This window comes from Kwoniella shandongensis, chromosome 3 (assembly GCF_008629635.2).
Source record: "Kwoniella shandongensis chromosome 3, complete sequence".
NCBI classification, from domain to species: Eukaryota; Fungi; Basidiomycota; class Tremellomycetes; order Tremellales; family Cryptococcaceae; genus Kwoniella; species Kwoniella shandongensis.
In genome coordinates, this window is record NC_089289.1 from 1,445,801 (window position 1) to 1,458,272 (window position 12,472).

The following is a 12,472-nucleotide window of genomic DNA, read 5'->3' on the forward strand; positions in this document are numbered from 1 at the left end:
ACCATATACGCAGCTATAAGAGCCATGGAAGGCATAAGCTGCAACATGAAGATGAAGAGGTCTGCTGTGACCAGGCTGTACTGTGTTATAGCCCGAAGGACAGTTTATGATGGTATACACAGTGTGCGTTTTGATGCCCGCTATACTACCTTCTGTTCACTCCGGCGACACGAGGTCCGAGCGTTCCCGGCGGTGGTGCCTTGTTCATCGTCCGCGGGGACTCCACAGGTTACTCAACTTTACACGATCACCGCACAATACCTATATCGATCAACCATCTCTTCCATCTCTTCCAACCTCGACACACCTTCTCCCAAACGCAAAGAGAGCAAGTAGGAACGATGCCTAGACCCAATAAGAGAGTATTGAGTGAATCGGATGATGGAGAGGGACAAGGGAGTGACGGAAGTGTAGGTGTTTTCACTTTCGTTTGTTGAGGATAGGGGGAAAGGCTAATTTGGTATCATATCCGTTGCGGGTGTGCAGATCGATCCCCCTGCGAAGACGAAGAATGCGACTGTGAAGGATGAATCAGGTGGAGCGTCAAAGAGCAAAGTGAGTGAGGGCCTGGCTATTGCTCTAATCTCATCTGGCTATCGATCTCTTTCGTTTCATCGTCAACTGCTTGCTATCTTGTAATAAACGAAGCGTAATTGTCGCGCTGATCATTTCGATTGTATAGAAATCACGCCCGTCCGAGAACAGCGGTGCAGCATCTGTCGCAGTAGAGGAGAACGAAGAAGGCGATGAGTATTTCAAGGTATGTCTGGCTCTCAGTCCCTGTCTCTGACTAAGATCGAGCGAGAGTTTCCTCCTCATTCACCCGTCTATGCCCGATTGGTTATTGACTTCCTAAACCCTCCCCGCCCACAGTTCTCTGAATATCGCCGCTTGACAGTACGCACGTTCAAATCCAAGACACTAATCGATATTCGTGATATGTACAAAGACAAGACGACGGGGGCTACGAAACCCGGCGCAAAAGGGATCAGTCTAACCCCAGAACAGGTGAGTAAGGTCACTGGGCGATCGTAGTGTTCCCCTTCTGCATTCCACATGAAGACAAATGTAAGGCTTTACGTTGAGGGGGATGATCAGTCTCAGTTAGACGGTTTGGGACGGCCGAGGGTCGCTGGAACATGAAGACGAAGAGGAAGCGAGGTCCAGCAAGTGATGCAAAGAGCTGATATGTAAAACGAATCAGTGGGATCTGCTCAAGAGTAATATTGCCACAGTGGACGATATGGTCGCCAAGGTCAACGAGAAGTAAGAGGAAGGCTGCGCAACGAGAGGGTCGCGCAGGCGGAGACCAGGTGATGGAAGTGCTGTAGTCTTCCATAAGTAATTTGTCTCCTCAGATTGCCTTGTTGTATTCGCTCAATGCCTGACTACTGAAGCAATGCGACGTAACCAATCCCGATGATCGGTCTTAATCCTCATTCAGCATTCACTCTTGCATACCGTGTCACGAGACTAACTCAAACTCAACCAAACGTGCCCGATTTTGACCCTAGCTCACCGGGATCAGTCAATTGACCCGTGCGACTCTGTCATCTCCGCTTTCTGGGTCCCCTCTCCTCCTCTAGTCCTCTTCTCAGAACAAGACATGTTCTCGGCTCGCTCATCATCTCCAGCCGGAGTCACCAAAGGCAAGAACATCAGTCCGCTGTCGTCCATCAACAACCCGTCAGCATGATCTATGGGGTGTTCAACATCCACGTATTCGCTCTTGTCAGCTTCATCGAGTGAACCTCTCCGTGTTCTGAAGGACTGGAGTGGCGTTTCGACATGCACAAAGTCGATGTCGACGAAGTCTGTATCAGACTCGCCGAGAGACCGGACCTCCTCCGCTGCTTCTCCGTCGCTCCGATATCCTCCCTCTGCATCATGGGCATTTCCTTGAGAGGGTCGATCTCGTTTCTTCCATGGATTCAAGCCCAAGCGATCAAGCCTTGAACGGGCATCGGTGTGTAATCCGACTGGTAAAGAATGTTTTCGGGTTGTAGTAGGACCTGAACCTCCAGTTCTCGTATCTCCATAATTGTTTTTCGAGGTTGGGGTGGGGGCAGTAGCAGCTCGAGAAATAGGGTGAATCCTGCTGTTCTCGCCCTGGGCAGATTGAGAGTCAGCTTTGGTGGCGACGGAGGAACGATTTTCAGAGCGATTTGTCGACATGGTATCGTGTTTTGTATGAGCAATTTGTATTTGTGAGTTCAGTGTCCTGTTAGGGTAATATTGATTGCCTGGTTTGGAAGTGGATAAGAATTAGAGAAGAACGAGACTTTGAAGGAAACAATTTCGTTCAACCAAGTATTTGTAAGTTACGGTGTCTTTTACCATCCACGCGAAGGTCATTCTTGACTCAGCTGACGATCTGAAACGCTTGCAAATACGATACCATTCCCTTTCTACTTTATCACTGTACACAGCACAGACACAAAGGACGCAGAGTCATGACGTGCAACGCACGTTCTTGTCGTAGCGTCATCAGTCCAGTCGTTATTCAGTGTCAGTGTCCGGTCATCCTTGGTCGATTGGGGTGCAACCCTTTTACGTCTCGACAGTATGACAGCGGTGCGTTTAGCTCACAGAATCAGTCCTGTCTTCGCTAGCTGCTACGATACTTACGATACGAGTGTGGTCGGCAGATGTATCATGAAGCCACGGTCTCTGTAACTGTTCGTGCAGCCTAAAGCATCGAACACCATAACATAAATGACATCACGAAACTACTCCTACCCAAACCGAATCAAGCACTTGATCCGTCGGCTCAAGCGCGCCAACTTCGCATTAGTTCCTCCTTCTGTTATCCTCTTTCCTTGACCTTCTTCCACTGGGGTTCATCGAGGGCCGGAAGAGCCTATCGTCCGTCAACATGGGCGGAGCCGTTCCTATCTCGGGTTCAAGGACCGAGAACCCCATCTTGTTCGCTTCGGCGAACGGGCTCTCTCCTCCTTCGCTAATGGGCGAGTTGAGGTCCAGGTCGTCTGCAGAGTCCCATACTACAACTGCATCGCGTGCTTCTTCGTCATTCAGATACCCTCCACCACCATCGAGGGGTCGTACGTATTGTGAAGTCGGGGCGGGGCGTGAGCTTTTATTCTCCCGCCTCCTTGCAAATGCGCTTTCGATGTTGCCACTTTGAGTTCGTGAGATTCCGACAGACGGCATGTAGCCCCCTGGAGGCTGGGCTGACGAGTGCGATGTCGAAGTTTGCGAACGAGGAGGTGCAGAGTGTTCGTGGCGAGAGGGACGGGAAGAGCCGCTCTGCCTTCCGGTAGAGTGAGTACCGCCACTCCTCCCAAGGGTCGAAGCAGAGGTCGACTCGTGCCCGGACGAGGATCGGTGCTGCGGTTTGAAATACGATGACATTTCGCTTTTGTTTTGTAAAAGATACGTTACGCACAGTGTGTATCTGACCACCGGAAAAAAGGGGGAATTCTGTTGACAATACAGTACGAATGAGAAGAGATGGAGAAAGAGAATAGCGATGGAAATCATTTTGCCCAACCGTGTTTTGTACTACAGTACAAAACAGCCCACCACCCGCTAGTGACCTCAAACGATCCACGCAACTCCGACCCTCCTCGAAAGGGGGATACAGCAAAGGGTGACATGATGAGTTATGACCTCATCGTCCCAGACAAGGGACGTCTCTCAATACACACCATCCTTTCATCGCCAGGCTGATTAGTCGAGGATGACGGCACGTCAGACTCATCCTACGATACTTCGCGACGGGGTGGACGGATAAAGATCAACGACGCATCGCCTTTGAGCCTGCCCTCCGTGTACTCGGTACTCGGTACGAAGACAGCTGCATTGGGTGGTGTATACTCTAGCTAGCTCTATGCTCACTTACCAAGACCACAACAATATTAATACACTCTGCTACGCCCCGATTCCTTCTACATACACAATACCGTCATCTCCTGCTTGACGGAACCCCACTCGCTATTTCGTTCCGCTTTCGTCTGTTCCCAAAACCAAACCACGCGTTAGCAATTCCCCTCTTTTTACTTCATCTGTGTCCTGACGCCATTCTTTTACTCACACGAACGATTATCACCCTTTGGTCATCGATCATCACACCATTTGACCAACCCCCATAATCCTTTCTGACTTCCCTAAACGATAAACTACTCCTGACGTCGTCTTTCCATATCCTCCTCTTCTCCAAAACACTCTCATGATCAATCACTTTGACTGACCAATCTTTCTCTTTGATTGCGGAATCCATGAAATTAATAAGTTCCGGCTCTGTAGCTTGCTCGCGACGGATGTTGAACGGTGAGAAGTCGAGTAGGTGAATATCGGATCGTCGTGGTGGGGAGATAAATTCCTGTTCATCCCGTTCAGGATCGGACATGCTAGGATCTTCGGAAGAGGGCCATCCAGTATGGTTCTCTGATCGGATCGCAGGAGTCAACGAGATAAATCGATAGCCAGAGCAAGAGCAGACCTAAAAGAGTACCGTTACAAGCGTCAGCTTTCAAACTCTGATGATGGTATATGACCTTCGACTCACCCAGTTGCGCCGCCGCATCACTCGATCCAACATCCTCGCACCTTTCTCTCCCCAATCTGCCCAGACAAAAGTCCGCTCCACACCCCGTATTCCTAGACCATCTTCATCTCCCCCGTTTTCCCAAGCCTTTCTCAGTCTGTCTTCGCCCTGCTCAGCGAGGTCGACCAACGTTTCTCTGAGCACGAAGAGTTCGTACGATTTGCTGGTCATCTCGTTCATAATTGGAGGGCCTTCCGTGATTGGTTCTCCTACTTTCAGTTCGAACACCAGTACTCCCTTTGAGGGATCTTGCGTGAATGCTTTCCGCTTGTTGAGGGTCGGTCCAGAATCTGGACTTCGAGGAGGGAAGGCAGGGTCGGGTCGAACATTGAACGCACCGACGAGGACGCCCGGTGCGAATCTGGGTAATTCCAGCTGAGCGAGCATAACGGGTCTAGGCGTCGTATCGTCCATATGATCAGCGTCGAGAGGCTGGACGGGAATGATAGTGTGTGTAGGATCAGGAGCGAATGAGTATATTTGAATGACAGGTGCGAAGACGTTTGCAAAGTTGTTGGCAAGTGATCTGGGTTCGGCAGGTAGAACGGGGGAGATGTTCGAAGTGGAGGTGACCATGAATGTGGTTGGGGTGAGTAGGGCAAGTGAAGAGAACCAGCCGTTTTCGGGGAGGGACAGACGCTAGATGTTCGAAAGTCAGCAACGACACCCGGATCACGCAGCAACACCTTGATGGAATCGATTGCACTCACCGCTAGAACTCTGCCTGTCTTCCAATTCCACGCTACGATCTCTTCCTCGTGTCCAAGGTTTCCTAATGCCCCAATGCCTAGGCCCAACCCGGCTAGAACCCAAGGTGGCGCAAACTTCGCAACCAAAACAACGAGCGTATCTCCCATGACCTGTAACAGCTGGCTAGTCTGCATTATAACTTGCGTGAAAGGTGGGAAGTCGAGTATCGGCATGCTGGCAAGTGGATGAGGTGTGAATGTGGACATCGTCAAGAGATGAAATCGATGAGTAGGAGGTGACCGAGATTCGTCATTTGCATCGGGGCTAAACCGGAGTAAATCAAAAAGGTTTAGTGGAGATTTCATTTTGGTATGCGTGACGATGGGAGGAGACATACCGGTACTCGCTGACGACGATGAGATCTTGTGTTGGGTCCATCGTGAGATCAGCAATTGGGAAGGACATCTTGGCTGATTTCGTAGGAACAGGCGGATCCTCGAGATCTGGGTCATCTGCTGATGGTAATGGTATCAACCGAATGGTCGTCGGCTAGGACACAAAAAATATAAGAATTAGCCCAGCGTCGTTTTGTCTGGTCGACGGTCGAGTTACCCGACTCACTTTCTCCGCATCATCTTCTGTGAAATCGTCACACATCAAGAAGATCCCCTCTTGCAATTCGTACACTCCAGCTGTACCTTGGACTTTAAAAGTTCTCTTTTGCACATGATCCATAGTCTCCCATCTCTTTTCTCGCGCACGAAGCGCCTCGTTCTTCTCAGCAGCTGATACCGGTCCTTGCCCTCCAGCAATAAATGGAGGTGGCGTTTTTGGCCATGGTGCTAACGTGACGCTCGGGATAGAAGGTCGGAGTTTACCGGTGTGTGGAGAACGGAAAGCAAGTGTAGATGGAGTGGACGGTCGAGGTGATGAAGGTGGAGATGAGGCGGGGGACTGCGCAGCTGGTGTAGGTTCCCGAGGGAGGAGCTGGGTTGGGACGTCGAGATAGGCAGATGTCTCGAGAACAAAGAGGTATTGTATAGATGCAGAGTTGGAATGGATCTCGTGTAGTATTTTGCTTGTCTAGGAGCGTTCAACATCTCGATTAGCTTGGCGCCTCGTGTTTGGAGCCCATAGCGACGAGTACCAGCATTGAAGACTCACCCGTGATAGCTGTAGCCGATCAGTCAGATCCAGTAGTAAAAACAGCTGCTCCAATATCTCCTGTGGTAGACTTAACAAACTAGCTGGCGAAGGCGAGACTGCTGATCGTCGTCTACGTTGCTGCTGCTTGGCACCATTCTGTTCGGGCGAGGCCTGGGCTGATACTTCCAGCTCCATGTCGGTCGAGGTCTACCTTGTAGTTCGGGAACTGAAAGCAGGTGTCCAGATCTTGCCAGAGGACGCCAAGTAAAATGAGTAGATGTAGATTGTAAAAGTCGAACAGTGCTCACAGAAGTCGCGAAACGGTCGCGACGCAACCAACGTCATTCGCAAGTAATTACGTAATGAAATCGAAGGGTCGTCGAATGTTACTTGCCGTTGTTGCAACAAGCCGAGAAATCATTCCTTACTTTGTGGTATAACGCTTACAACTTACCTCGTTCCCTTGCATCGCAACACATCACACCGGAACGCAAATATGAACAACGACGCTGGATATACAGCTCCGGCTGGATCGTCAAAGAAATCGACTGTATACGTCTCTGGTCTAGCTCCTGAAGTGAACGAGGAACAGCTCTTACAGGCGTTTGTAACATTTGGTGAGTTGAATGTATAAGGCAGGAGACTGTGACGGGAGGCAGATGATGGGAGCAAGCATGGGAGGCGCAAATATCGTCAGAGAGGATTAGGACGAGCTGGCAGACTGTTCATCCCATTTTGGGACGAACGTCGAGCGAAGGACAAGCGCAGCATGGGGGGAACTTGGTCTCATGTATCTACAACGGATGACTGATGTGTGTTCTCAATCATGATAGGTGACATACTGGATATCAAGTTACCTCATGAGCCAAATCAGCGTCAGTGATCTCTCCCCTTTTTGTATGGCCCCCTATCAAATGGGTGTCTGATAGCTCGTTCCTGTCGCTGACCTTACTTCTTCCCTCCTAATTGCCTCCAACCTCTTCACCCTCAATATCTCATCTGTCGGCATCACCCATCCTATATCTCATCCTGACACCGACCTGGTCAAATCAAACCTATCAACGTCCTCCCATTGTATCATATCCCCGATATAGCCTCAAAACACCGTGGTTTCGCCTTCCTCACTTTCCAAAGCGCCTCGGACGCCCAAGACGCTATCGATAATTTCGACTTGAACGAATTACCAGGTTATCAAGGGAGGGGACGATTCTTGAAATGTAGTATTGCCAACCCGAACAAATTTAATAGTGAATCTGGGGGAAGTAACAAGTTTGATAAGCCAAGTGAGTACCGTACTTCACATCACCACTTCCACCAGTTTTGATACTGGGACGTTTACAATCTGATCTGAGTCGATCAAGCTAACGATTCGTTTTCTTTGCGTCTCCCACAGTTTGGGAATCAGAAGAATATCAACAAAAGTATGCGAAACCTTCAGGGGAAGAGAATGGCACAGCTGGAGGCGAAGCGGACGGACAAGAAGAAGACTCATAGACGAAGACTCATGTATAATACATATTGTATCCGGATCCCACTTGCACTGCACAATCAACACTTGCTCGGACACCGCAATGTTTAGACTGGAAGCACGATGGACTCGACAGAACAAAGCAAAAACTCGCATCACTGATCAAATAACTGCATCTGCTCGACTCTTGCTTACGCGGGCTGCCGCGACATCACCACATCTATCCGTCTCGACCAACTAGATCTTGACCAAACAATAAGGCACCTCGACATCCTCGTCGTTCTCGTCGTTGACCATAACCTCCACCAAGAGGTTCTTGGTCCATGGTGGGATCGCTTTCTTGCTGACAAGTTCGACGACCTCACTCATTTTCAGGCCCATTCGTTCGGCGGACTGCGATGAAAGCTTGAGCGTTAGCTACTTGCAAAATCGTGGTCAGGCGAACAACTCACCTTCTTCGGGGGGATGAAGGAAGACCATATCATCGAAACACCTGTTGAAACCATCTGCACCTCGAGGTTGTGCTTTTCCTTGAACCAATCGAGGAATTGCTGAAGAGTCGGGTTACCGTCAATCTCGAATCGGTCCCAAAGGGTCCATTCAGTCTCTCCGTACTGCACGACATGCACGTGTCAGCGCAGGGTATCATTGAACAAGGGCTAAGCAGCACGACAAACCTTTTGCTTGGCGGCAGCAATGGGCTCTGAGAAGCCGAAGAATGGAAGAGCAAGGTTGACGAAGCCGTTTTTGTAGTCTTCCAAGTTGTTCTTGCCATCGATCAACTGCGTAATCATGCCAAATTCAGCCAAGTCATCGTCGACTACGACGCTGATACTCACCTTGTACAGCTCCAAACAGACAAGACCAACAGCCAGGGCTGTAGTAGTAGCAATAGCAGGGATGATCTTTCCCGCAATCAACTTTGTCTTGTGCTTATCAGCCTGAGTGATGGCATAGTTGGCGGCTCGCAAGTTGGACGCAGCAGTGATGAAGTCAATGTGGTGATTGGAATCGTCGTCCTTCTCAAAGTCAACAGGCTGGAGTCGGAAGCCAGCAAGCGAAGCGGGGGGAGGAAGAGAAGCAACGATAGCGTCGACGTCCTCGTCGTCATCATCCTGAGCAACAGGCTCGTTCTCATTGACCTGGATCTTGACACCGCTCCTGGGAACAAAATCGGGGATGTTCATCGACTCCACAACCTTTCGGAACAGCGCGGGATCTCGCTCGCCCTTGAGTCCGTAGTTGAACGCGTGGAGGTTCGCACCGGCGATCAGGTACTCCAGATCGAGAGGCTATACAGCAGCGAATTAGTAAAGAGGTATGCTGGGCACGTGTAAAAGTAGCTCACGTTGTCAATGTTGAACTTGAGCGGGTCTGGAGCTCTCTTAGGACCGGACCAGAATGGAAGACCGTTGGAGTTCACCTGTTGAATGGTTCAGCATCGATCACCTGCCTGCTACACGAGGACACTCACCTGATCCTTGGGCAAGTTGAACAATAACTGCTTGATCTCGTTCACGTAATCCTGCTCGTACTGCAATCTCGCCCATTGGATGCACTCCTCGAAAGATCTTGGTCGCTCCTTCACCAAGTACTTCTCAATCTGTTTAAGTTGGTCGTGGTGTTGACCGGAAGACTTGAGAGTAGTCTCGACAAAGTTGGGCTGGGAAAGGTAGAGGTTGACAGTAGTGGGAGGGTTCACAAAGAGAGCGTCGAATGCTTCACGCGCCCACTGTTAGTGACAAAGGGATACGTCAGCACTGATCCATAGCCTTGACTAGTTGTGCTACTCACCTGGATAGTGTGCTCGATCGCATTCGGGAAGTTCTTGACAGTACAAGATGGGATGGACTTCTCGGGAGGATCCTGAGAGGAGGAGTATGACTCGGTGAGGAAGGGGACGACAACCTGGGTGTTCGCCTTGGTACCGAGGGTACCAGACTCGAGCAATGGCTTTTGGTAGAAGACACATCGTCGGTCCATATATTGACCTAAGAATGGCAGACAATGAGCGACACATCACAACCTGTGCTCAGTACAACTTACGAGCAGCAACGTTGTCAAGAGCGTTAGTCACTCCATCAATGGCGGCGAAGAACTCATCTCCATATTGTTCTGCGAGACAAGGGTAAGCCACAGCTAGAAGTCCCCTTGGGTGGACTCCACTCACGCTCGGTCTCCGCGCCCACTCGGTCTTGGTGCGCAACAATCTTCCCCTTCAAGTCCGGGTTCATTTCGGCAACAGCGGCCGCTGCACTCTCCGCCTTGAACTTGCCCACATCCTTTGCTCGGAACAAGAACTGTCTGTTCAAGTTACTCTTCTCGATGGTGTCGAGATCTGTGACATGGATAATACCCTCGGAACCGGTGGCGAGACCCATCATACTCCAGTTCTTCAACATCTCACAACCGATAGCACCGGACCCGACGAGGAACTGCTTGACGTTGGCAATCTTGTCCTGGAACTTCTTACCGAAAACAGCGATTTGACCATCGTATCGAGAGCCAATGGGTTGAGTGTCGGCTTCGGTTGGTAATTCGGTAGGAAGGGACTCCAGTGAGTCGAAGTACATACTTTGCTGCATAGGGTGGAATTTAGCGGAAACAGCTTTGAGGACTTCTTGAGCAACAAAGCCACCGATGACAGCGACCATAGGAGATATGTCACCCTGAGCTTGAAAGGCGAGAGCCTCGAGGACCTTCTCGTCCAAATCACCCTCGCCTCCGGCAGCCGCGTGGATCTCCTTCGAGAGGGAGTTGATAGTCGCAGCGTCCGAGGCATTTCGGGGTCGAGGAAGGTGACCAGCCTTCCCGTAAAACGCAGAGAGGGCTTGGAAACCGACATGAAGAGTAGCAGGTCGATCCCATTTAGCGAAGTCGGTGATGAAGAGTTCCGGTTGAGGTAAGGATTCTTTGAGAGATTTCTGCGGGTGGGAGGTCAGCAATCTAGGACACAAAGAAGAAAACATCCAGCTTACGAAATGAAGGATCTTAGGCATCTTGACTTGGGTGAAGATACCACCACTCTTGTAGGATCCCAGACCTCGAGTGTCGCCAATGGCGAAGGTGTAAGGTCCTGCGTAGGTATCAGTCAGAAAATCTTAAAGAGCCTGGGCAGTTTCGGCAACTCACCCTTAACAGTGACCTTTCTTGGCTCGCATCCGTTCAGACCCTCCATACCCTTCACCTCTGAGAAGGTGACATAGTCTCCGTCTTCCAAGCCATGTCTTGTCTCGTCCAAACATGTCACCATACCCTCCTCGTCCTGCGATGTGACATTGTACATTCAGCAGTGATACACCACATCGAGCAGGACTGTAACAAAACTGCTCACCTCGTCAACCTCAACGATCATTCCCGTTTGAGGGTTCTCTCCCGTAGGGTCAACGCAAGCAAAGTCCGAGCCGAAGTCATTGAATACAGAACTGCGTGACCAACCTGTGTCAGTCGATTGTCCTGTGAAGCGAACAAGTAGACAACTTACCCGAAAAGACCTCTGACATCAGCAGCGATGAAGTAGATTCCTTTGCTCCTTGCGTACTCGTCAATCTCCACTTGCTTCGCAGTAGTCGCATTGGTAAGGACGACGACCTGTTATCGAGTACTCGTCAATACACATTTATTCTCGAAAACACCCTTGTCAAAGGTGTAGAGACGACTCACCTGGTATGGTGCGACCATTTCTGGTGTGATTTCTCCTGATCCTTCCAAGATCTTAACGGGAACATAGGAGTTCAACTCCGCCAACCGAGGAGCAGTGACCTGAGCTCGAGGCTTGCCTACATCTTCTTCTCGGAGGAAGAACTGAAAGAATACAAATAGAGTGAGCTCTGACCAGCACCATCCGAAACCCAAAGTTAAGGTCTCCAGCTCACCTGAGTACCGAGGTCTGCAATTTCAACAGGGGCAGGATCATAAATTGTAACGGTCTTGACACCGGCCAAAGCGACGTTCTTGGCTATGAGGATTGACAAAAGTGGTAACAATAAGCTTCACTCAACAATCGGTGTATTTGAGATCGCAAGCTTACCAATCTCAACACCTAGTCCTTTCATACCGACGATAAGAACGTTGGAAGTTGCCATTTTCTTCATCGCTACGGGAAGACAGTGTGAGCTATCTGGCTACAGGATAGAGAACATGAGAAGAGCAGCTCACCTTCATGACCAAGGACATAGCTGTGGAAAAGAGGTCAGTTTTGCCTACCATCAACGGTGAGAGAGAAAGCAAACGTACAGTTGACGAGAGTATAAACCCTCTAAATATCACGATCAAGTGTTATTAATCAGCTTTTGGACTCTCCTCCAAGGCTATGGCCCAATGAACACAAGCAGGTAGCTCACCATCAACTGCGAAGCAAAGCGAACCGAGCACATGTCAGCATACATTTCTGTTGCTGCTAACACGACTATGCACGATTGATGCAATTGATGACTCACTAGAATCGCCGGGGACGGCTTCGTCGACCTGCATCGGGGCGGCCATGTTGAACGAGGGGATATGTTCTTCTGGGAAAGTCTACTATAAGTGATGAACTAGACTGGATACGGATGATTGATGCTCTCTTGCTTCGTATCGCTGGAGAGAGCTCTACGTGATAT

General features: G+C 50.0%; 6 protein-coding genes across 6 annotated transcripts; 2 read left to right on the plus strand and 4 right to left on the minus strand.

Annotated features, from left to right (window-relative positions):
* Positions 1-24: 24 nt before the first annotated feature.
* CI109_101884 (uncharacterized protein) lies at positions 25-1,270 on the plus strand (the record flags this gene model as incomplete). The annotated part of the gene is made up of 6 exons (XM_032007875.2): positions 25-121; positions 229-410; positions 487-555; positions 683-760; positions 874-1,008; positions 1,205-1,270. 6 exons carry the CDS (start codon positions 25-27, stop codon positions 1,268-1,270), a joined length of 627 nt encoding a protein of 208 aa, XP_031857813.2.
* A 254-nt stretch (positions 1,271-1,524) lies between these two features.
* On the minus strand, positions 1,525-2,488 carry CI109_101885 (uncharacterized protein; the record flags this gene model as incomplete). The annotated part of the gene is made up of 2 exons (XM_032007876.2): positions 1,525-2,243; positions 2,470-2,488. The coding sequence occupies 2 exons, from the start codon at positions 2,486-2,488 to the stop codon at positions 1,525-1,527; spliced, it is 738 nt and encodes a 245-aa protein (XP_031857814.2).
* Positions 2,489-2,790: 302 nt separating this feature from the next.
* Positions 2,791-3,501, minus strand: CI109_101886 (uncharacterized protein; the record flags this gene model as incomplete). Its single annotated transcript, XM_032007877.2, has 1 exon — positions 2,791-3,501. One exon carries the CDS (start codon positions 3,499-3,501, stop codon positions 2,791-2,793), a length of 711 nt encoding a protein of 236 aa, XP_031857815.2.
* A 407-nt stretch (positions 3,502-3,908) lies between these two features.
* CI109_101887 (uncharacterized protein) lies at positions 3,909-6,598 on the minus strand (the record flags this gene model as incomplete). Its single annotated transcript, XM_032007878.2, has 7 exons — positions 3,909-3,974; positions 4,055-4,462; positions 4,529-5,206; positions 5,278-5,581; positions 5,655-5,806; positions 5,879-6,340; positions 6,422-6,598. 7 exons carry the CDS (start codon positions 6,596-6,598, stop codon positions 3,909-3,911), a joined length of 2,247 nt encoding a protein of 748 aa, XP_031857816.2.
* Positions 6,599-6,899: 301 nt separating this feature from the next.
* Positions 6,900-7,897, plus strand: CI109_101888 (uncharacterized protein; the record flags this gene model as incomplete). The annotated part of the gene is made up of 4 exons (XM_065967049.1): positions 6,900-7,020; positions 7,237-7,278; positions 7,498-7,686; positions 7,797-7,897. 4 exons carry the CDS (start codon positions 6,900-6,902, stop codon positions 7,895-7,897), a joined length of 453 nt encoding a protein of 150 aa, XP_065823121.1.
* A 211-nt stretch (positions 7,898-8,108) lies between these two features.
* On the minus strand, positions 8,109-12,356 carry CI109_101889 (uncharacterized protein; the record flags this gene model as incomplete). The annotated part of the gene is made up of 20 exons (XM_032007880.1): positions 8,109-8,264; positions 8,324-8,485; positions 8,549-8,653; positions 8,711-9,163; positions 9,220-9,294; positions 9,346-9,603; positions 9,666-9,862; positions 9,918-9,986; positions 10,042-10,795; positions 10,850-10,947; positions 11,004-11,136; positions 11,206-11,296; positions 11,356-11,462; positions 11,535-11,675; positions 11,747-11,829; positions 11,902-11,967; positions 12,030-12,049; positions 12,108-12,129; positions 12,215-12,220; positions 12,311-12,356. The coding sequence occupies 20 exons, from the start codon at positions 12,354-12,356 to the stop codon at positions 8,109-8,111; spliced, it is 3,042 nt and encodes a 1,013-aa protein (XP_031857818.1).
* Positions 12,357-12,472: the final 116 nt, after the last annotated feature.